Here is a 24301-nt window from a genome sequence, read left to right on the forward strand (position 1 = left end):
GCCGGGACAGAGGAGCCGGGGTATTTATCCACCAATGTGCATCCGCCATGGTTAAGGCCGCTCCTTCCAGGATTCTGATCAGACGGACAGGGGCAGAGAGCTCTATGGGGCAGAGGTCACCAGGGGTGACCCTGCAGGCGTCAAGGCTTGAAGGCATCCGGATGGGGCTGAGTGCCATTTGGAGACTGCTGGGGGTGTCGTGGCTGGGGATGCAGAGGGGTCTTGGTGTCAGGACTTGAGCACACCTCGCTTGACCCCTTGGCCATCTGGTGGGTGGCCTGGTGTAGCAGGGGCGTGGCCCCACCAGCTCCGACTCTCCACCCCTAGATGCTGCCCATCACCGACCAACTCCTGCAGCTCCTGGGGCTGGAGAGGACCGCGTTCCGCGTGTACGCCGTCTCCGCGCTCCTGCTCTCCGGCCTCTTCTTCCTCTTCCGCCTGCTGCTGCAGCTCTGGCGCCTCTGCTGGGGCTTCTACGTCACCTGCCGCCGGCTGCGCTGCTTCCCCCAGCCGCCGCGGCGCAACTGGCTGCTGGGCCACCTGGGTATGGTGAGTACGGCCGGCAGAGCTGGGCACGCCCGGGGATTCAGCCAGGTGGTGGCTCTGCTGGCTTCCAGGGCTCTGGTCACATACCCTCCATGGCTCCCCATTGCCCTTATGAGTGCATCCACTGGAGCTCAGAGGCGGCAAGCATTTAGCCTCATCTGGATGCCTTCAAGCCTTGACGCCTGCAGGGCCACCCCTGGTGACCCGAGGTCACACAGTTGGGATGAGGCAGAGCTGACGAGTTCTTTCTATAATTCTGTAGCTACTGCTGTAGCACTAGGTACCCTTCCTTGTAAAGTGGGGGATGCAGGGGTGGGAGCAGGAGTGGGGAAGGAGGCGCCTATGGATTTTGTTGTTTCCTCTGTCTACATCCCAATGTGGCTTCACTCTCTCCCTCAAGTGCTCTGATCCCAGGTCACCATTCTAGCCTTTTACCATTCCTTGTGTTTCAATTTTTATTTCATGAACATATTCCGAGTATTATTCTAGGCAAATATTAACTCCTTCAGCCCTCTTGACAATCCTAGAAGTTAGGTCTCAGGACTCTATTATTATTTTGTACCTAAGAATACTAAGGTACAAAGAGGTACCCAGTAAGCATGTGACAGAGCCAGGGTTCAAACTCAGGCTGCTTGGCTTCACTGTCCCTGCTATGGATGAGACAGGCAGGGTTTTTCCAAAAAGCCTACAGAAGTCAGGAGAGAAACCCAGATCCTGAGAGCAGGGAGGTTTGTGGGTCCCAGGACCCAGCTGCTTGGACCCCTGGACCCCACTTCTAGGCCTCAGTGAAATTCAGGAACAGTCTCTGGAGACCCCTGGTCCAGGCATCAAGCTGGGCTTTGAGTGGACTTTGCATAAGCAATGGTCATCATTGTGGATTTTGGAGCCCTGGGTTGGAGGCCCATTTCTACCATGTACTGGTTCTGTGGAGCAGGCAATTTAACTGCTCCATGCCTCAGTTTCCCCCCTTGCTCCAGGGGGCTCTAACAGTTCTTGGTAGCCTCATGGTCGTTGTTTGGATTCCTCAGGTTGTGCTTGTGCCCTTGACACTCATCTGGGCTTTTAGCAAGCGCCTTGTGGCAGAATTGTCTGCTCAGCTGCTGGGTCCTGCAGAAACCGGAAGCATCGAAGGACTCTAGAAGTAATTTTAGGCACTGCTTGGATTGACTGTCTGGGAAGAAGGACTGGGATACATATTTGCACTTAGTAGCTCAAAGAACATTTTGTTTAATGGTGAGAATTATCTCAGATGGAAGGCTTAGGAGGGAGGAGGTTCCCAGCCCTTCTTCCCCCCTGGGAACCATCAGGTTTTGCCTGTGTGTGCCTAAGTCTCCTTCCTTCCCCCAGCCCCAGCCCTGTCCATCCTCCCCAGCTGGGCCACGGTATAGCTGCTTTCCATCTCAGTCCTCTAATTTGTCTCCCATCCTGACCCCAGAGGTATTCTTTGTTTTTGCCTTTTGCAGTGCTGGGCACTGAACCCAGGGCCTTGTACAGTTTTTAGGCAAGAGCTTTACACTGACCCATGCCCCCAGTCCTCCAGAGGGATTCTTGAATCAAACCACGACCCTCTCCTGCTCACATACCCTCCATGGCTCCCCAGTGCCCTTAGGAGAACTCTGACCACACCCTCTCACCTGCTTCACCATCCTCCCCAGTCCTGAGGATTGGCTTCCTGTTTCTGTACCAAGGCTCCAGCTTCCAACAGCCTTTGCTGAATGATGCCCTCTGTTCTCTGCTAGATAAACTTCTCCTAGGTCTTCACACCCCATGTCCAATGTCCTTGCTCCTGGAAGCCCTTTCTGGCTTCAATGGTGGTCCAAAAGCCAGTGGTGACTAGCCTTTGGGGCCCTGGGCAGTTGGCCAGGGCTGGCTTTGCAGCTGAGTCCTGAGCCCATGAGGCCCATGAGGACTGGGTGAGGCCCGGTTTGCCTTGGGTGCCGATGGGCAGAGGGCTGAACCTGGTAGAGAAGGAGATGCTGGAACCAAAGAGATTAATTTGTTCCTTTAATAATCGTTGGGACCAATCACTGGCCAGGTACTGGGTTAGGTTGTTAGAATCAGAGCCTTTCCCTATTTCTTTCCTTTTATTTAAAAAAAAAATTTTGGGATTCCACCTTCTGGGTCCCCTTCTTCCTCTGGGAGAAGTCCTTTCTTCTGTCCTTTAATAAATTTCGAATTTCTACTCTGAAAAAAAAAAAAAAAAAAAAAAAAATTTTAATTGTTGATAGACCTTCATTTTATTTGTTTATATGCAGTGCTGAGAATCGAACCCAGTGCCTCGCATGAGCCAGACAAGTGCATTACTGCTGAGTCCCAGCCCCCCTGTTTCTTTTTTTTTTTAAATATACTTTTTAGTTGTAGATGGACACGGTCCCTTTATTTCATTTTATTATTTTCTTACATGGTGCTGAGGATCAAACGCAGTGCCTCACATGCTAGGCAAACTCTCTACCCGTGAGCCACCGCCCCAGCCCAGCCCTCCTGGATCTCTCAGTCTATAAAACAGGGATGGATCTGCCCTGTTTTATGGATTCACTTTTATAGATGTGAGCCCAGAGAGGTTGAGTTGACTTGCCCACGGCCACACAGCTGCTAAAGATGAATTTGAACTCAGGTCCATCTGACCGGATCCTCAAGGGCTGCCTCCCAGAATGTATAGAGCGGGGCTGTCCACCTTCTCTAGACCCCGACTTTGCCACCGTGACGGACAAGCCAACACCTGCCCATGTCTCTGAGTGCAATGGTCCATACTTGGGCTGGCCCCTGCATTCTAGGGCCTTTGGGAGTTAGTGCCCGCAGGAGCAGCCCGCAGCCAAGGACTGATGGACGCCGTGGAGACCCACTCCAGCGCCCTCCCCCTTGGGTGGCTTGACAGCTCCCCTGCGCTGGCTGCCGTCCCCGTCCCTCGGTCCCCTCCGGTCTCACTTCCCCATGTCTCCCCATGTTTGGGAGGGTCACCTCCCACGTGAGCTGCGTCCCCAGGACCCTTGTTCCAGCACCAGCTTGCGAGGGAGCCCCACCAGGACAGTTGCCCACTCACTTGGAACCCCAGACGAGCCCTTTGACCTTTCTGAACAAGGTCAAGTGGAAAAAAGAATAAACCGTGCAGAGGTCCACGTGGAGCAGGCATCACTCAGCAGCGCAGCGTGTGCGCACGTGTAGTTTGACAGTTGAGGCTGAACCTCATAAATGCAGAGGGTGTCCGAGCTGTGAAGGGGCTAAGTGGGGGGGCGAAGGGGGCGAAGGGGGCATCTGTGCAGCGTCGGCTCCTGCTCCTCCCCCGTGGGCAGTGGAGGTGGGCGAGGGCTTTCACAGCTGGGTTTGTCAAGTCCCCCCAGCCGCCTGGGGGATCGGTGGCAGTGGCTGTGGTTATTATTAGTGGTGGGTCGCTGACGGTGCAGCTTTGCACACAATTAAGGCCTGAGACAGTGGGATACCTAGTGTCACCTCTGGTCTTCAAAACTCTAAATAAAATACCAAATTGGGCTGGGGATGTGGCTCAGTGGTCAAGTGCCCCTGAGTTCAATCCCCGGTACCAAAAAAAAAAAAAAAAAAGTAGGCCTAATTATATTGTGATAGTGTATGTGGTGTGCATGTGCAAATACGTGACAACAAATCCTGTCACTATGTACAACTATACTGCACCCATAAAGATGTGGGAAAAACTCCAATTAAAAACATGAAGTGGGGTTAATCCTAGTTTTATTGATAGGGTTAGTGTTAGTGTATTTGCACTGCTGTGTAAGTGAACTTTTTTTTTTTTTTTTTTTTGGTACCAAGGATTGAACCCAAAGGTGCTTAACCACTAAGCCACATCCCCAGCCCTTTTTTAAGTTTCAAAACAGGGTCTCACTAAGTTGCTTAGAGCCTCGCTAGGTTGCTGAGGCTGGCTTTGAACCTGCGATCCTCCTGCCTCAGCCTCCTGAGCCACTGGAAATACAGGCGGGTGCATCACTGCCCCTGGCTTTGAACTTCTAATAAGTAAACTTTTCTATAAATAAATATATACATATGTATCTATGGATACATATACAAATACAATGTGAATGTCTACATAAATATATACAAATGCACGTATGTACTAGAATTGAACCTGGGATGCTTTACCACCGAGCTGCAGCCCCAGCCCTTTTTCTTTTTCAATTTTTTTTTGCAGTTGTAGATGGACAGCATCCTTCATTTCATTTGTGTGTCTTTATGTGATGCTAAGTATCTAACCCAGCACCTCACACGTGCTAGGCAAGCGCTCTGTCACTGAGCTACAGCCCCAGCTCCTTTTTTCTTTTTTGAGACAGGGTCTTGCTAAGTTGCCCAGGCTGGAACTGAACTTGAGATCCTCCTGCCTCAGCCTCCCAAGTGGCTGGGATCCAGACATGTGCCCAGTGCAAGGGTCCTAGTGGTAATTTTTAATAATATAGCAAATATTTGAAAAAAGCCAACACTTACCATTAATGTGTTTACAATGACTATTTTCCTTTCTGTTTTTGTGATGGGGTCTCACTATGTTGCCCAGGTGGCCTCTGAACTCCTAGGCTCAAGGGATCCTCCTGCCTCAGCCTCCCAAGCTGTCGGTACTGCAGGCCTGTGTTGCCGCCGCGTGGGGCTTATTTTTATTTCCTGAGCCAGCCGTGTGTGGGGCCCCATGGTGGCTCTCACTTCTTTCTCTGACCCTCTGGGCTGCCCTCAGAGGGAGACTTGGTGTTCTCCATTTTTCAGAGGAGGAGGTGGAGGCTCAGCCAGGTGCAGCCACCACCACCGTCATTTAGCACTTCTGGGCTCATTTTTGAGGTGAGGGAGGTGGCAGGAGGGCAGGACTGGAGGAGGCTGAGGCTGAGCATGTCCTCACTCCCCTCTTTCACCTACCGCAGTACCTTCCAAACGAGACGGGCCTTCAGGACGAGAAGAAGGTGTTGGACAGCATGCACCATGTGGTCCTGGTGTGGATCGGCCCCGTCCTGCCGCTCTTGGTTCTGGTGCACCCTGATTACATCAAGCCCCTGGTGGGCGCCTCAGGTAGGCAGGCTGGGCCCCTTGGGTAAGTGCTGACTGAGCCCTCATCTCCTGTATTCTCTCTGGGCTTCTAGGCAGGTGGTCTCTCCCGAGGAAGGGGCACTTGAATAGGGCTTTAAGGAATGAATAGGAGTTCATCAAGGCAGCAATGGCAATATGGTTTATGGAACATCGGGGACAGAAGTGTGACAGTGCCTAGAGTCCCAGTAACTTTAAGAGGCTGTCCACCTCCCTGGAAGTCAGAACCAAGCAGGTTTGGATAGGAAGTTGTTCTCTTCAGGTTTTGTTCAGCAGGCGTTGCTCAATCCCAGCCCGGGACACACCCATCGTTTGAGTTGTGACACTCCCACCATGACTGGCTTCTTGGTGGCCCATCCTTCAGCCTGCTTTCACCACCTGGGCTGGCCTTGACTAGCAAGAAGGGAGACGTGGAAGACTGGCGTCTCCTTGCCGCGGTCCACGCCTGTCCCAAGCTCTGGGACTCCAGCTGTCCCTCCTCTCTCTCATCCCTCAGCACCCAACTCCAGAGACTCAGAGCTCTCTCCTCGGGACGTTTTGTTCTCAGTCTTGATCCACGGGGGCTGGGTGAGGCCACGTCCAGCTCTTCTGCCTCATGGTGGGACGTAGTCTCGCCTGGATCTGGGCATCAGGGGGCATTGGAGCATGGAGAGATGTGAAGGAAAGATCCCCAAGAATTTGGGGGTCTCTGGCCCCAGTTTGGGCCTCTACCAACCCACATCTGGAGATTGCCGTCCAAGCTGCCTCCCAGGGGTGGTGAAAGGGGCAGGGCTGCCCGCCTTTCCTTCCCCAGCTGTGTCCTCCGCAGCCCCGTGGTCCCCGCTTATTGCATCTGGGAAGGAAGGATGATCCCCACTGAACTTCAGGGGAACCTAGACCCTGGGAGAAGTGGTTCTTTCTTCCAAGCCCTGGGCACCCATTTGTGGCCAGAAGCCTGAATCAAAGCCGCAAAGGGCTGGGTCCAAATCCTGGCTTCTGCCCATATTTGCTGTGTGATGCTAGTGGTTTTGCAAGCCTCTCAGAGCCTGTTTCTGATCTGTCAAAGGGGGGCTGTTACTAAGACTGACTAATGTGAGGACCGGGGTGTAGCTCAGTGGCGGAGTGCTCACCTAGCACGACGAGGTCCTGGGTTCCACCCCCAGTGTCGCAAAAGCACAGCATGATATGTAACACGGGAAGACGTGAATAAGGGCTTTTTCTCTTTAGTATATTTTATTTTATTTTTTGTAGTGCTGGGGATGGAACGCACCCCATGCCTCTTACATGCTGGTCAACTGCTCTACCACTAAACCACACCTTGCTGCTGTCCACGCCTGTCCCAAGCTCTGGGACTCCAGCTGTTCCTCATCTCTCTCATCCCTCAGCACCCAACTCTAGAGACTCATAGCTCTCTCCTCGGGACGTTTTGTTCTCAGTCTTTTCATTTTATTTGGAGACAGGCTCTCGCTACATTCTCCAGTTTGGCCTTGAACTTGAGATCCTCCTGCCTCAGCCTCCTAAGTAGCTGGAATGGCAGACCCATGCCACTGGGCAGGCTGTCTATCTTTTTAGTGTACTTTTCCTTCTTCTCTCTCCACTTCCTTCCTCCTTCCCCCCTTTCTCTCTCTCCCCCTGCCTCTCCTCTGTCTCCTTTGCCTCCGTCTCCTCCTCCTCTTCCTTCTTCATCTGACTCCTTAGAACATCAGTGTCCTGAGCACCTTCTGAGTGGTAGTTAAGTCCCCAAGTAGAGCCCCAGCATGGTCCCCGCACTTCATAGACACCCAGGCCCCTTTCCCTCCCCTCTTCTCCTCTCCTTCAGGACAGGCAGGATCTCCACTGCCTCCTGCAACGGAGGAGTAGATGGGGGTCTCCCGACAGGAGAGGGTGAGGCTGTCAGCATGGAGGGGGCCTCCTGGCCTAGGCGCTCCCGTCCCTCTGGCCTTCCTGCTGGGATTGAGCTGGCCTGCCTCCAGCTCACAGCCTTGGTCCTCCTCTGGGGTGGGGGATGCTGCTCTGGGGTTGAGCCTACACAGTCCCTGGGCCCCAAGGAAGGCCGGGATGGCGCCTCTTGGAACTTTCACCTCCTAGTCTTCTGGGCACGTGGAATAGGGACTATTCATGGGCAAAAGTAGGTGGAAAGCTTTACAGAGGGCAAGTCATGATCTAGAAGCCCGTCAGCACAGCTTGTTGGGATGCACTCATTTTTTTTTTTTAATTGGGGTGAAATTCACATGACGCACCATCAACCATTTTAAAGTGAACAGTCCGTGGCATCTGATGTGGTCACAGAGTTGTGCAACCACAGGTCTCCCTAGTGTCAGAAGATGTTCCTCACCCCGTAATCCATCCCCCTGCCTGTTTCCTGGTACCTCCCACCTGCTTCCTGTCCCTGCGTTAATCTGGTCTATAATGTCATATAGAAGGAGTCACACACTGGGTCTCTGCTCTCAGGTCTTGGTATGGCTGCATTCCCTCTTCTTCCTTCCTCCATCTCTTTTCTTTCTTTCCTTTCCTCCCCCCATCCCTTTTCTTTCTTCCTGTGATGGGGATTAAACCCAGGGCCTCCCACATGCCAGGCAAGCTGTCTACCCCGAGCTCCAGCCTGTGTGTTTTCGTTTCTCTTGGGATACCTAGGAGTGGAATGGTCGGTCTTTTGTAATTCTATAGTTGACCTTTTTTTTTTTTTTTGGAACCCAAGGCCTCACACAGGCTAAGCACATACAGTACCACCCAGCCACCCCCTCAGCTGTGTATTTGACTTTCTAAGGAAGGCCCTTGCGATCTTCCACACCAGCTGTGCATTCATTTGTCACTAATAGGGGACCTGGATAGCCACCTCGCAAGTTTTTGATGCCAATAAGCAATAATTATAATTGCAGTAACCAAAGAGCCAGCAGCGGGTCAATTATTCATTTACGCGCACACATATTTAATGAGCATCTACCAGGTGCCAGGACACACTGGCTTGCTGAGTGTCACAGGATGCCATGAGGCAAGATTGTTCTGTTTCCTCCTTCTGCAGATGAGGGGATGGAAGGGGCAGAGTGGTAACAGATCCAAGCCTGGACAGTTAGTGAGTAGCAGGGCTGGGATTTGAACCCAACTCAAGCTCTCAACCACGGTGATCTGTAGTCTTGGGCACCACGTGGGGGGCTTTTCTCCTGAGTGAGGCATTAAGGGCTCCACTCTGCTGGAGAGGGAATCTGATGGGAGGAGACGACCCAGATGCAGACTCTTTTGGCCTGGGGGATAGAGTTGGAGTGGAGAGGGATCTGAGGACAGGAGAACAAGGGTTCCGCTGGGGAGAGGGATTGGTGAAGGCTTCCTGGAGGAGGCTTCAGTGAAACCAGGCCTTGAAGGATGCCTAGGACTTTGCCAACTAGAGGCACCTGACATTCCCAAGGTACAGCTATGGAAAATACCAGGAACATTCAGGTCACTGGGTTGGCTGGAGTGCAGCTGGTGTGCGTGGGAAGTAGGAAATGAGATTGAGAGTTAAGCAACAGCTGGATTGAAAAGCAAATGACTTGCCCTTGATCAATAGGGAGCCATGGGAGGTTTTTGAGCAGGGCAGCCATTGATCAGATCTGAGTGTCAAATCAAACCCCACCGGGCACCTAACCTGGAGTTCAAAGTCCAGGGAGGAGAGGCGTAACCGGACTCCCACCTTCCTCTCCAACACCGCCTCTCCGGGAAGCCTGCTCTGACTTCTATCAGCCCTTTTCTCTGTGCCACCCTTAGCACCCTTAGCCACACTTTCTGTCCTCTTGATAATTGCACGGTGTGCCTCGGCTTCCTTTTTCCCACACCACCGCAGAGCTCCTCCAGGCAGGGCGTGGAGCTGAGCCCTCCTTGGGTCCCCAGCGTCACACATCGTGGGTTGGGCATGGAACGGCAGCTGAAGGGGTGTGTCAAACGGGAGGATGAGGTGACCGATGACTGTGTGTACCAATTGGCCAACTGCAGGGCGCGTGTGTGGGGCGGGAGCTGAGTCATTCCAGTCTTCAGTGACTGCATTTGCATCTCAGGTCTTTCCTTTTTCGGCCACTCTCCATTCAGTCCCAAAATCTTTTCATTGTACAGAAGGGCGATGTCGCTATCCATGCGTCCATCCACACACCACCCATACATCCTTCCACCAATCCATTTTTCTTTTATTCACCCATTCTTTGATTGATGGGCTCATTTCTTCATTGAATAAAAATTTCTTCAGCACCAAATGTTAGTGATCCAAATGGTCTCTTCCCATGAAGGGCTTAGAACTGAACATTTACCATCCAGTGGGATTGTAGAGAGAGAATGCAGCACCCAATCTGAGACCAGAGGATAAGGACGGAGTGTTTGGGGATGAGGTGGCAGCTCATGGAAAGACTTGGAGTGGAGCAGGCACATGGCCTTTTTGAAGAGCTGGGAAAAGTTCTGTGATATTGAGCAGGAGGGGGCTGGGTGACACCCCCCCACCACCAGTTTTAAAAGTTTTTGAGACAGGGTCTCTAAGTTGCTCAGGGCCTCCTTAAGTTGTTGAGGTGGACCTTGAACTTGCAATCCTCCTGCCTCAGCCTCCCCAGTCCCTGGGATCGCAGGCGTGCACCACCACATGCAGCTAAAGGTGTCTGTGTTGAGAGAGGTCTGCACAAGGGCAGATCATCCAGGGCTTTGGAAATGGGCTGAGCTGCTGGTACTTGAGGGTTGATGGGTGTGTGAACTGGGAGGGACCTGGTCAGATCTGATAGTCAGGTAAGATTCCCCCGGGGCCAGCGTGATGGACAGACAGGGAGGGTGTGACTGGAGGTGGGAAACCCAGGAGATATAATTCCGGATGGCCCGAGCTGGCAGGAAAGAGCGGGGAGGGTTAGAGGGTGACTCCATTGGAGGTGAATGTCAGCGTGCAATGAGAAGGGGATGATCTGATGTGTGAGAAGCATGTGGAGGCCACATGGGGCAGGGCCTTTCAGCACTAGGCTGAGCTTGAACTCTTTCATAAGGGCAATGGGGAATCGTGGGAGGTAACATGAACAGGGGTTTCGTGTTCAGATCGGTGTGTTACAGGGATCTTTCTGGTTTGGATGTGAAGGGTAGACTGGAGGGGTGAGGTGAGAGGTGGGAGAGGCGGCCCTAGGAATTCATAAGCAGAGGTCAGGGTCAGAACTCTGTCTTGAATCATCTTTGCCTCCTGTCTCTGCACAGCTGCCATTGCTCCCAAGGACGACCTTTTCTATAGCTTCCTGAAACCTTGGCTAGGTGAGTGCCGAGCCGGTAGGGGGGGGCGCTGGGGTTTCAGGGAGGAGAGGGCAGGGCAAGGGGTTCCTTGGAGGGGGTCAGAGGAGCAGGGGAAGCCCCTTGACCTCAGTCTCCTGGGCCCAGGGGACGGGCTTCTGCTCAGCAAAGGCGACAAGTGGAGCCGTCACCGCCGCCTGCTGACGCCTGCCTTCCACTTCGACATCCTGAAGCCCTACATGAAGATCTTCAACCAGTGCACCAACATCATGCACGTGAGTCTCCAGGCGACAGAGGAAGGGGGTGGCAACTGCTCCAGCCCAGCTCCAGGGCGAGCCACGTGCTGTCGGGAGACCTCAAGTCCTTGAGCTGTACCCCGGGTGTGTGGTGAGTGATGACCCGTGGCGTGCTGTCTGAGGTCCCCATGCCCTGTCTCTCTTCCAGGCTAAATGGCGGAGGACTCTGGCAGAAGGCTCCGTGGCCTCCTTTGACATGTTTGAGCACATCAGCCTCATGACCCTGGACAGTCTTCAGAAATGCGTGTTCAGTTACAACAGCGACTGCCAGGAGTGAGTGTGACCTCCCTCGGGGGACAGAGCCAGCTGCCCAGGGAGAGGTAGTGGGAGGAGAAAGGGAACTCCCAGCTCTTGGGCAACCCAGGCTGCTGGCATCTGCCACTGTTGGACAGATGGCTGTTTGGTTCCAAAAAAAAAATGACATCACCGGGGCTGGAGTCTAGGCAGGGGAAAGCCCTCGCCTGGCACGTGTGAGGCCCTGAGTTTGATCCTCAGCACCACATAAAAATGAACAAAACAAAGGTGCTCTGTCCTTCTACACCTATTTTTTTTTTTTAAATGATACCACCTCTCTGAGCCTCAATTCCCTTCCCCCCAAAAAAGAGACATTATAATTTCGCCCCATGGTCATGGTGTAACTGTCTTAATTACATGGTTGTCAGTGGCTTTTGGCACGTAATAGGGGATCAGGTGATGCTCCGTTCCCTCATTCCTCCGCAAAGAACGTGGAGTCCTTGGAAAGTGTCCCTCCTTTTCTTATTTGTAAAACAAAGATGATAATATCTGAATCTTGGGGAGGTGCTGGCAGGATAAAATGATGTCACAGTGCCCTGGCACAGGGGAGGTGCTCAATGACTATCTGTTGAATGACCTAATGAAATAGCCATTACCCTGGTTTGTTAGTTCATTCATTAATTCACCAGAGATTCATCATGGGGGCTCCCCAGCCCCCTGGGCTCAGTGACCGAGATTGCCTAGCATGCCCCAGGCCCTGGGTTCTATCCCCAGTAGTGCAAAAACTAACACGCACACACACACACACACACACACACACACACACACACAGACACGCATACAAAATCTACAGAAAATACAGGTGATATGGGGCCTCCCTTGTCATCGCTGGCTGGAGAGAGGAGGCCTGACCCAGCCAAGCTGTGCCCCTGGCTGGCGGGGACTGGCCTGGTCCTCGGCTCACGGTCTTCTCCCCGGCAGGAAGATGAGCGATTACATATCGGCCATCATTGAGCTGAGCGCGCTGGTCGTCAGGCGCCAGTACCGCCTGCATCACCACCTCGACTTCATCTACTACCGCACAGCCGACGGGCGGCGCTTCCGCCAGGCCTGCGACACCGTGCACCGCTTCACCACCGAAGTCATCCAGGAGCGGAGGCGCGCGCTGCGCCGCCAGGGGGCCGAGGCCTGGCTGAAGGCCAAGCAGGGCAAGACCTTGGACTTCATCGATGTGCTGCTGCTGGCCAGGGTGAGGCCGGGCCCTGGAGCCGGGACTTCCCCGGAACCGCACCGAGTGTGTAAAATGACAAATGCCCAAACTCTAGGATGGAGTCAGATGTGGGCATGTGAGTGAGACCCACTGCGTGTCTGCTCCGGCTGCTGTGACACACATTTCGGTCCTTTGAAACGAACTGAGGTTTGGTTTTGTGGTACTGGGTTTTGTTTTGTTGCACTTACCTCTGAGCAACATCCTATTATTTGACGTTATTTTGAGACAGGGTCTTGCTAAGTTGTCCAGGCTGGCCTCGAACTTGCCATCCTCCTGCCTCAGCCTCCTGGGTAGCTGGGATTACAGGGTGGGGGGGCACCTTTGAGGTGGGCTGTCCTGTGGAAGGTTCATTATGTGCTTGTAAAGAATGTGGATGGTGGGTCCTCCCTCCATATCCACAAGTTCCACATGGGCAGAGTCAACCAACCTCAGGTTGATAACATTTGAAAAGAACTGCATCTGTATTGAGTATGTACAGGCCTTTTTTCTTGTCATTATTCACTATCATAGTACAATAGCTGTATACATTGTATTAGGAATTCTAAGTCACCTAAAGTGTAAGTATGGGAGGTTTTGCGTAGGTTACGTGTAAATACTATGCCATATAATTTATTTGATTTCTAATTTAATTTAATTACTTTTTTGATGATCTGGGAATTGAACCCAGGGCCTTCTGCATACTAGGCAAGTGTTCTGCCACTGAGCCACACCCTCAGCCCCATGCCATTTCATATAAGGGACTTGAGCATCCATGGATTTTGGTATCCATGGGGGGATGTCCCAGAACTAGTGCTCTGTGGATACCAAGGGATGCCTCTGCCTCAGAGGAGGTGGCTTGAGCAACAGAAATGTGTTCTCTTACAGTTCTGGAAGCTAGAAACCTAGCGTGCCTGCAAGGTTGAGTTTTCTTAGGGGCCGTGAGGGAATGGTCTACTGCAGGCATCTTTCTTTGGCTTGGGGATGGCCACTTTCTTGTGTCTGCATATCATCTCCCCCCTGCGTGTGTCTGTCTTAATCTTTTCTTTTCTTTTTTTTAAAAATATATTTTAAAAAAATTTTAGTTGTAGGTGGACACAATACCTTTATTTTATTTATGTGGTGCTGAGGATCAAACCTCGGGCCTCACACATGTTAGACGAGTGCTCTACAGATGAGCCACAGCCACAGCCTCTTTAGTATGTTTTTTATAACTTTATTTATTTACTTTTTATGTGGTGTTGAGGATTGAACCCAGTGCCTCACCTGTGCTAGGCTCCACCACGGAGCCCCAGCCCCAGCCTCTAATCTTTTCTTATAAGAACACCAGCCACATTGGATTAAGGCCACCTTTATGACCTCATTTTCACTTGCTCACCTTCACAAAGACCCTCCCTCCAATTGTGGTCACATTCTGAGATGCTAGGAGTTAGGACTTACAAATTCTAGGGGACAGGGCACAATTCAGTCCAAAACCTTTACAAAGACGAAATACATGACCTTGTAGACATGTGACAGAAGATGTAGGGTCACTGTGGATTTTTTTTTTTTTTTGCAGAGATGGAACTTGGGGTCTCATGCATGCTAAGCAAGCACTCTGCCACTGAGCTATATCCCCAGCCCTTCTATAGAATTTCTGAGCAGCATTTGGGTTCTGGATCCAGAGAGTCCTGGATTCCACCCCTGTCTCTACCACTGAGTGGATATTTAACCTGAATCATATCACTCTTTTCTCTGAACATCAGTTTCCTCAGTAAAACCATGGTGATTCTAAGACCTGAAGACAGAGTTATTGTGGGGCAGCCTTTGGAATACATCATGTTAGTAGCTCCTCAATAAGTCAGCCACGTGCTTCATGATGATGTTTGGTTGGTGATGGACCACACGTGTGATGGTGTTTCCATAGATTTTATCCTCCAGTGACATCATAGCCATCTTCGTTTGCATAAGTGCACTCCGATGTTTGCACCATCATGAAATTGACTCACAATGCACTTCATTCTGGGTTCCTATCATTAAATAGTGCACAGCTGTATGAACTTCCTTCTCCATCTTTCACTTTCTCTCCATCTTTCTTATACAAGTAGCATATCTCCTTCCATCTAGATTATTTCTCCTCACAACTTCACTTAAGAGAGAAGGGACAGATCTAAAGCTGGAGGAGCCTCTAGGAGGCAGAGGGTGGGATGCAGGGGCCTGAGCATCCGGTTCTACCCATTCCAGGATGAAGATGGAAAGGAACTGTCAGATGAGGACATCCGAGCTGAGGCAGACACCTTCATGTTTGAGGGTGAGGATGTGGAGTGGAACTGAAGGAGGGTGGGAAAGGCCACGATTGTCCCTTTAGGGGACACTGAAGTGAACACTATTGTCTGCCTGGAGATGGCAGCCTCCATTCAAACTCCTCATCTGCCTGCAGGTCACGACACAACATCCAGTGGGCTCTCTTGGGTGCTGTTCAACTTGGCAAAGTACCCAGAATACCAGGAGAAGTGCCGGGAAGAGATCCAGGAAGTCATGAAAGGCCGGGAGCTGGAGGAACTGGAGTGGTCAGTTTTGTGTGTGTTGGGGGGGGGGGGCGGCAGGTGAGGTCAGGCAGCTGAAGGGGCATGCTGAGGCCAGAGCCTTGAGTGTGACTCTCTCCTCCACTACTGATTGATTGTGTGACCTTAGACAAGTCACTTGAGCTTCCTGAATCCCAATTTCTTCAGCTATAACATGGGGATGATAATGATGCCTATGTCTGCCTCAGGCTGCAATAGTCTTAGTCAGCAATTTTTGCAACAATGCTGCAGAATGAACATCCCTCACACGCAGTGATTTTCAGGAAGCATTTATTTATTAAATTTAAAAAATGTTATTGTATTTAAATTTTTTTTGGTGTGGATAGACAGAATACTTTTATTTATTTATTTTTATGTGGCACTAAGGATTGAACCCAGTGCCTGACACATGCTAGGCACATACTCTACCCACTGAGTTATAACCACAGCCCCAGCAAGCATTTAATTATTGCTCATCAGTACATCACTCTTGTGGCTTCTGGGGTTAGAGAGTTGGTTCAGGTCTGTTCCGTAGGTCTCCTCATTCTCACCGGATCAGTGGCTATCCTGGGGCATATTCTTCTCAGTGCCAAGTCCAGAAGCATTAACCCTCACACAAACTGCTTTCCAAATAAGTTACATTTGGAGGCGCTAGGGGCTGGGACTTCAACATGTCTTTTTTTTTTTTTCTTTCATGGACACAGTTTAACCTAAAGCCCTCTATTTGGATTATGCAGTAACCTTTGGTACACATGGTTTTGTTATTCCTTTCATCTAGGATTTTAAAATTATGAAATAGTTGGGTACAGTAGTGCATGCCTATAGTCCCAGCTGCTGGGAGGCTGAGGTAGGAGGATCACTTGAATCCAGGAGTTCAGGTCAGCCTGGGTAACACAGTGAGACCCTGTCTCTGTACATACACACATACATACGTACTTACTTAAATGGATCCATACAAGCAAATCAATTGCTGTTGCCCTGAGCCTCTCTAATTATGCTGGTACCTCCCTGAGTGGCCCCTGACCACCACGTAACCCATCATTGAAGCATTAATGCTGGGCCCAGTAGGGACCCCCAGAAACCAGCCCCAGTGCTTGCTATTTGTGTGTGTGTGTGTGTGTGTGTGTGTGTGTGTGTGAGAGAGAGAGAGAGAGAGAGAGAGAGAGAGAGAGAGAGAGACTGGTGAACCCAGTCTCAGGGGTACTCTACCACTGAGCTACATACCAACCCTTTCCTGTTTATATTTTGAGACAAGGTCTCACTCGGTTGCTGAGGCTTGCCTCAAACTTACAATCCTCCTGCCGCCATCTCCCAAGTTGCTGTGATTACAGGTGTGTGCCACTACACCTGGCTTGCTGTTTTTATTGGTTACTTTTCTGATTGGTTGGTGGTCAGATACTTTGCATCCTAAGTGTTAGTGGGACAACTGCAAATAGCAGAAGTTGGGCAGCTTTGACTCCCTGAATTGTTTTCCTGCCCAGCTGCTCGTGTGTGTGTGTGTGTGTGTGTGTGTGTGTGTGTGTGTGTGTGTTTGGGAGAGTCACAGTTCCATTCTCTCATTCTCTCCAGGGATGACCTGACCCAGCTGCCATTCACCACTATGTGCATCAAGGAGAGCCTGCGTCAGTTCCCACCTGTGACCCTTGTCTCCCGTCGCTGCACAGAGGACATCAAGCTTCCAGATGGGCGTGTCATTCCCAAAGGTGCCCACTGTGTGCCCCTCCATGTTGGTGCACTGTCCCATTATGTGGCTACTTTGTTGCCCATAGGGGCCTGGCCATTCCTGCCCCAGGTGCATTGTCCCTGTGGATGTGGCAGCTGTGTCCCCTCCGGGTTTCAGGGGTGCCAGGGGGAAGCCTAGTTGTGAATGGGGGAGATACAGGTGGGTGAGTCCTGTTGGAAAGAAAAGAGCTGGTGTGGCAGGGTTGGCCCTAGAAGGGTGCAAGTAGGGGAAGGTGTTTCATTCAGTCACCAGCCGTCACCTGGAGACCTTTCCTGGTTGATGCTGGGCATCTAAAGATGCCTCATCCCCAGGCCCAGGCCTTGAGGATCTCTCCCAGTCTGCAGAGAGCAACGGCAGGGCACACACATTCCCAGCCACATGGGCTCAGGGATGGGCTAAAGGGAGAGAGGAGGCCAGCGAAGCCCAAATGTGGAGGGATGTCTCCACCTAGGGAGGTATATCAGGAGTGCTTCTTGGAGGAGGAAGGACAGTCTTGGAGGCTGGAAATGAAAGAACTTGTGTGCTCATGGAGCAGAGCCTCAGGGTGCAGACTGTAGAATCTTGAACGGCAGGTGCAGGCACTTGAACGTCATTCTGAGGGCAGTGAGGAGCCAAGGGAGGAGGCTGAGCTGAGGAGGAATGACGCTGTATTTGAGAGAAAGCTCCGTGTGTGCCGTGTGTGGCCAGTGCGTCAACCAGAAAGACAATGGTGGCTTCTTAGGGAGAGGCGGGGTTGTGGTGGATAGGGCAGCAGGGTTTTTCAGGGAAGGATGGACAGGAAGTGGTAGCAGATGGCTCAGAGAACACCATGGCTCCAAGTAGAGCTGGGAAGGGGGATGTTTCCCGAGGAGGCCCTGTTTCCCTTTGGCCTCACTGATCCCACCTGTCGCCACAGGAATCATCTGTTTGGTCAGCATCTATGGAACCCACCACAACCCTACCGTGTGGCCTGACTCTAAGGTGAGCTCCTGCCCTAACCTGGCCCTAAGCCTTGCACACCTGCATCAGGAGGCAGGTGTGGCTGGACTGTAGTGAGTGTGGGGTTGAATGGAAGAGGAGGTCCTGAAGTGCCTCTGGCCCCCAGAGGTTGAGCCAGGGGGCCAGGCTAGAAAGGCTGGGCCAGCTCCCAGACTCACCCTAGTCTGTTCCTGTCTAGGTGTACAACCCTTACCGCTTTGACCCAGACAATCCCCAGCAGCGCTCTCCGCTGGCCTTTGTGCCCTTTTCTGCAGGACCCAGGTAAGCCACATGGGGAAGATACAGAGCCAATGGAAGTTCAAGTGTGTGCCCATCAGAAGCACAGGCCACGCCCCACCGAGGTGTCCCTTTCACCAACCCAGGTCCTCTCTGCACCCCCAGTGAAGCAAGAGACTCCCAAATCAGACTCTGCAACAGCGTTCCTGGGGCTGGGCATACCTACTGTGTACCAGAACCTGAGTTCTGGGCTCACATTTCCAACAGCTCTAGGCTGCCACTGTCTCCACTTTACAGATGCAGGAGTTGAAGCTCTGAGGTCATTTATGGGGAACACAAAGCTAGTAACGAGGCTGCACCAGGATTCTAACACTCGACCCCAAAGTCACATTTATTCAGCAATTCTTGGGGTCTCATTAACCCTCATTTAGCCTAAGATGCTCTCCCTATTTTAGAGATGAGTCATGTGAGGCCCAGGGACCCCCCCCCCCCGCACAAACAGCGGCGGCGCCTGAGCCCATGCCCCCCTTTCTCCAGGAACTGCATCGGACAGAGCTTCGCCATGGCAGAGATGCGCGTGGCGGTGGCGTTGACGCTGCTACGCTTCCGCCTGAGCGTGGACCGAACGCGGAAAGTGCGGAGGAAGCCCGAGCTCATCTTGCGCACGGAGAATGGCATCTGGCTCAACGTGGAGCCGCTGCCTCCGCGGGCCTGAGTCCCGCGGGCAGAGGCCCAGGCCCCGCCCCTGAGGAATCAGGCCCCGCCCCAGGTCCTGAGGTCATAGACCACGCCCCTCGAAGTCTTGGCTCTGTGACTGGAGGATCAGGCTCCGCCTTTGACCAACCAGTTGGTGCTGGCCATGCCCCTCAAGGCAGGGCTCCACCCACGAGGGTCTGATCCCGCCCCTTGAGGTCCAGGTCCCGCCCCTTGAGTTCCCGTACCTGCCCTCCTGCTAGAGGGACCAGCTTCGGCCCCGCCCCCTCGGGCTCAGGCCCAGCCCCCGGAGTATGATGGATTGAGTTTCTCAGGCCACGCCCCTGCGGATCAACGTTCCCAGGCCCCGCCCACTGAGCCTTCTGAGGACCTAAGGCCCGCCTCCCCAGGCTGGCTTCTAAATTGAGGACTTGGAAGTTGGAACCTGGGGTCAGACCCTGAACCTGGACATCACTTTCTTAGACCCCACCCCCATCTCATTTGGGCGGTCTGTTCAGGAGTCATCCCAGAAATCGGGCTGTTTTCTTTTGTTTATTGTAAGCCCAGATGCTTACAAGCCCCTTCCTACCTCTTTACTCAAAGGCCTTTTGCTGAGGGTTCTAATTTTTGAATAATAAAAAGAAAGGTTTGCAAACACCTCCTCCTCCCCTAGCCTGCCAGACCCTTACACCTGGAGCCCAGGATGGGAAGGAGGGGCTCTGGGCAGTTGGGAAGCAACTGAGGGAAGCTGTGTGAAGGGTAGGAGGCTGGGAAGTCATTTGTCCTAGGATGTAAACTCAGCTTTTGGGGGGACAGTTTGTACACTCATTAATTTTGTTAATAGAATGTAGAGTTTGGGAGAAGCAGTGTGGGTGGGGGGGTGGTCCAGGTTTGGACTTGAGCCCCTGGATACAGGGAACTGCCACCAACTGACATGAGGGAACGCGAGTGGAGTAAGTTGTTTCTTTGAGTATGAGCTCAGGATATCAGTTTTGGCTGGGAGGAGTTGGCGATGTCAAACAGGTGGTTGGCTAGATGGTTCTTGAACTTGGGAGATTCATGTTTGGGAGTTGCATGTTTTGGAAGTCTCAGTCTCTAAAGAACCAAGGCTGGGTGGAATTTGTGTGTGTGTGTGTGTGTGTGTGTGTGTGTGTGTGTGTGAGAGAGAGAGAGAGAGAGAGAGAGATGCATGGAGGAGGCATTAAGGAAGCATGTCTCCAAAGTTAGCAGTGGTGAGACTGAAATGGATCGCATGATCCTGTGTGCTCTTCCTATGTTCTCATTTAATCCTCATACTGATTGCTGAGATCACTTTATTGTTTCACTTAACAGAGGTGAAAACTGATACCCCAGAGGGAAGCAACTCACTCAAAGTCCTAAAAGTACCTTATGTTGGGGCCTCAGCCGGGATCCTGAGTCCTTTTCTGCCCCATCCCTCAGAGTCCTGGTCCCTGCTTAGGCCTCCAGTCTTTCTGCTTAGAAGCTGGTGTCAACAGGGGCCAGGCTGTCGATGCTGGAGGCAGTGGCCTGAGGTGTCCTGCTGACAGCAAGTTCTGGGGTCGTGGCCCGGAACCCCCTTTCTGGGGTACTCTGGGATTGAATGGCAGTGTGTGGTCCCTGCACCCTGCCCTGTTCCTGCTGGAGCTATTTGGCCCTTGCTGCTGCTGCGGCTCCCACAACCCTGTTCTGATGGAGGATTTTCAAGCTTGCGACGTCTGCCAAACATCCCTTGGCCTCCTTTGAAGCAACCCTGTCATCTTGCCAGCAAGATACTTTGGTCTTGAGAGCCAATACTTCCTGCTCTGCCCCTTCTTGGCAGAGGCCATGAGCACATGACTGCCTCTCTCTGAACTCAGTTTTCCCTTGTCATGTGGATCTTACAGGATCATTGTACCTGTAATGAACACCCACTAAGAGCTGCGAGGGGAAATCAACTTCATTGGGAGGGAGGAGGAAAGATGTGGAACCACTGAGTCCCGGGGACTTGGCTACACCTGCTTGTGTAATTCTAATAATACAACCAGGCTGGGTCTCCTTACTGGCTGCTGCGGACTCTCCTTCTTCTTTTAAGCGGGAACGAAGCTCCCTCTGCTGGCCAGTTCCAAAACAACAGGCTCCAAGGAATTAATTCTCTACTAATTCAACGTTTGCATGTGCACTGTGTGCCGCGTGACTGTGTATGCATTTAGACGACTGTGTGTGCATATGTATGTATGTGTGTATGAAAATGCATGTATGTGTGTATCTAGGTGTATTTGTGTGTGTGCCAGTGTGTGTGCATGTGGGTGTGTGTTGAGAGCAGAGGTGAGAGAACTACCCACTGAACAACTGTGTCCACACCAGGCTCTTATCATGGCTGGAAGCCGCTGAGAGAGCCCTGCCTGTGCCCAGTCCTGACCCTTGCAGTGCAGGCAGAACATTCTGGAGACACACTGTGCTGAATACTGGTGGATGGATAAGGGTGGATAAAGATCCCAGCTCCCTTGCTTTGGGTGAGGTCACTCAGGTACTGTCTACCTCCTGGAGCTCCCCAGCAGGACTGAGCCCTGTCACCCATAGTGGAAACGTCCTATATTAAGGTCCCTTTAACTGCTTCCTTCTCTTTCCACCCCACTTTGTGTTTCTTGGGATCATCTCCCACAGAGACAACTTGCAGTTGAATTCTTGTCTTGAGGTCACCTCTGAATAAAGTATTTGCACTTGAACCCTTCTGTCAGAGTCTGCTTCTGGGGAATCCAAAATAAGACACACATGTTGCCTGGGCTCCTCCTGCCCCCTCAGGCCTATTCTTTATTTTTGGTGCTGGGAATTAAACCCAGGGGTGCTCTACCACTGAGCAACATCCCCAGACCTTTTTTAAAAAAATTTTTTTTGAATTAGGATATCACTAAATTGCTGAGGTTGGCCTAGACCTTGCAGTTCTCCTGCCTCAGCTTCCCAAGTAGCTGGGTTACATGTGGGTGCCTGGGTCCCTTGGGCTATTCTTGTTGCCTCTTCATGGACAAGGAATATGAGGCTCAGATAGGGTAAGTCACTTGCCCAAGTGTATTAGTCAGGGTTCTCTAGAGAAGCAGGAAGTGTAATTACAAAAAGGGGACTTACGCAACCAGAAGCTGGATAGTCCACAATGGCCATCTGCAGGCTGGAGAGCTGGAAGGACCAGTAGCTGCACAGTCCAGGAGGCTGAAGCCCCAGAATAAAAGGAATCAATGGTGCTACCCTAGACTGAGGTCTAAGCCTTCTGGAGAATCAGCCAGAGTCCGCTTTGGAAGAGTGAAGAAGTGAGAATCCAACATACTCAGACGATTACAGTAGCAACCAAGAACCCCTTCAAGAAGAACCGAGCTTGCACCTGCTGCTGCTTTTTTGTTCTTCCAATTTTTATTCCATCAAGCCATCATCCTATTGGTCGGTGCTTCTCAGGCTTAGGGAGGGTCTCCATTTCAGTTGGCTATTCCACATGCCAATCATTTCCTCATCAATCCACCCATAATCCTCTTAATCCTTGGCATCTCTTAATCCAATCAAATCGACAAGTCAAATTAACCATTACACGAAGGTCACACAGCTGGCAAGTGGCAGAGTTCAGCTTTGACTTTGAGCTGTCTCACCCCAAGTCTCTCACTTGCCCCCCCCTTCTCCAGAGCATCTCCTCCTTGTCACAGGAATGAACAAGAAATGTTCACAGCCAGCCAAGTCCCTGATGCATGTTCCAGAAAAATCCAAAGTACAGAGCTGTTGTCTGTGTCCTTATTGCTTGGTGCTGAACATGTGCCAGGGAATGCTGTAGGCATTTTAATCATTTCTCCTGTTTCTTTCTTACCTGGTTTTGATATATATATATTTTAAAAAGTTGTAAGTGTAGAAATCTGTTGGTAATGCTGAAATGTACAATTTGGTCAGGGTGAGCAGGGACAGCTTTCTCAACTGATACTTTCTCCAGAGTACCAGCTGGGGCAACTGGTCTGAGGCTGAAAGAGCCACTTGGCCCAGCAGCTTGGGAGACTGAGGCAGGAGGATCACGAATTCAAAGCCAGACTCTGCAAAAGGGAGGCACTAAGCAACTCAGTGAGATCTTATTTCTAAATAAAATACAAAATAGGTCTGGGGATGTGGTTCAGTGGTTGAGTGCCCTTGAGTTCAATCCTTGGTACCTCCCCACCCCCACCAAAAAAAAAAAAAAAAAGAGGCACTTTGAAGATGGATCACTCTAGTGGCTTGCAATTGACTGGGGTTCTCAGTTATGTCCAAGTAGGATTCAAGGAGAATGGAATTAGACTCAAAACGAGTAGGACCTATTATCCATCTGTCTGTCTATCTATCTACTTACCTGTCATGGTTTAGATCTTAAATGTCCCCTAAAGCCATATTTGAAGGCTTGGTCCTCAGCTGATGACCCTATTGGGAGATGGTGGAGCCTGTAGGAGGTGGGGCCCAGCAGAAAGAATTTAGGTCATTGTGGGGTGGGGGGGGTGCCTTTGAAGGGGACATTGCAACCCAGCCCTTTCCTCTTTCTCTGCTTCCTGGTCACCAAGAAGTGAGCTCTGCCATGAGCCCCCTGCCATGATGCTCTGCCTCACCCCTGGCCCATTTCATTCAGGTTTCTGCTCAAAGGCCACCTCCTGGGGGTCCTTCCTGATCACTGAGTTCCAACCAGCCCCTCAGCCAGCAGTCACTCTCTAGCAAGTTTTACTCTAATTCCCCACAACATAAGCGACATGTCATCACCTCCACAGCTATCTATTGGTTCAGGAGCCCCAGCCCAGTCCAGACTCAAGGGAAAGGAAATTAGCTCAACCTTCCATTGGGGACAATGACAAAGAATTTGCACCCATTTGAGGGTCTGGGTTAGACCTTGGGATTCTGCATTTCCAAAGTGCAACTGGTAAAGCTGATACTGCTGTCCTAACAGTCACAGTGTGGGTGGCGGGTTCTTAGACCTCCCGACTGCGGGAGTTCTTTGTTCCTAAATACTTAATGAGCACCTCCTTCGTGCCAGGACTCACTTTCAACTAACTGCTTAGCTGACCTGCCTCACTACTTAACTGTGTGGCTGAAGGAAGTGACTTCTGTTTTCTCTCCTTCCCTCCTGCGCCTCCCCAGACCTAGCTGCTCAACTCTGCTGCTTTCCCCTCCACCTGGCTCTTCTCTGGAGGGACCTACCACCAGGTGGATGGATATTCCTCCACAGAGAAGGGAGAATCTGGGGGCAGCACACCCCAAGTTGCAAAGGGCTCTGAGTCCTTCAGGACCTGAAGCTGGGTCAGCAAGGGCTAGAGGGCACATGGGGAGCAGGAGGGCAAGTGTAGGTATCTCCCCAACATTTGGTCAATTGCTGGGGGAATCTTGATCATCGTTCTCTCTCTCCCTCAACAGCTCCACCCTCCAAACTCACTCTCATTTGGAGCCTGACTAAGGGGAGGTCTCAGAGGAGCCAAGACTACCATAAAGGGGAATTCCGGACAGTTTCTGGACAGGACTACCTTCTTTAAGGCCAACATCCTGCTGTGCATGCAGTGGAACAAGCTGTTACTCAGGAGGCTGAGGCAGGAGGATTGCAAGTTGGAGGTCAGCCTGGGCAACTCAGGGAGACCTCAAACAA

At 51.7% G+C, this 24301-nt stretch overlaps 1 protein-coding gene and 1 long non-coding RNA gene across 2 annotated transcripts; one reads left to right on the top strand and one right to left on the bottom strand.

Annotated features, from left to right (window-relative positions):
- The first annotated feature begins 319 nt into the window (after positions 1 to 319).
- Positions 320 to 21404, top strand: Cyp4f22 (cytochrome P450 family 4 subfamily F member 22). Its single transcript, XM_005333049.4, has 12 exons — positions 320 to 549; positions 5415 to 5559; positions 10741 to 10794; positions 10918 to 11045; positions 11215 to 11339; positions 12282 to 12549; positions 14770 to 14836; positions 14966 to 15095; positions 16659 to 16792; positions 17708 to 17772; positions 17969 to 18051; positions 18544 to 21404. The coding sequence occupies exons 1-12, from the start codon at positions 328 to 330 to the stop codon at positions 18719 to 18721; spliced, it is 1599 nt and encodes a 532-aa protein (XP_005333106.1). The 5' UTR covers positions 320 to 327; the 3' UTR covers positions 18722 to 21404.
- LOC144374972 (uncharacterized) lies at positions 13742 to 22488 on the bottom strand. Its single transcript, XR_013434192.1, has 2 exons — positions 21802 to 22488; positions 13742 to 14555 (listed from the first exon to the last, which is right to left on the bottom strand). It is a non-coding gene; the product is annotated as an uncharacterized LOC144374972 (long non-coding RNA).
- Positions 22489 to 24301: the final 1813 nt, after the last annotated feature.

The sequence above is a fragment of the Ictidomys tridecemlineatus genome, chromosome 2 (assembly GCF_052094955.1).
Source record: "Ictidomys tridecemlineatus isolate mIctTri1 chromosome 2, mIctTri1.hap1, whole genome shotgun sequence".
NCBI classification, from domain to species: Eukaryota; Metazoa; Chordata; class Mammalia; order Rodentia; family Sciuridae; genus Ictidomys; species Ictidomys tridecemlineatus.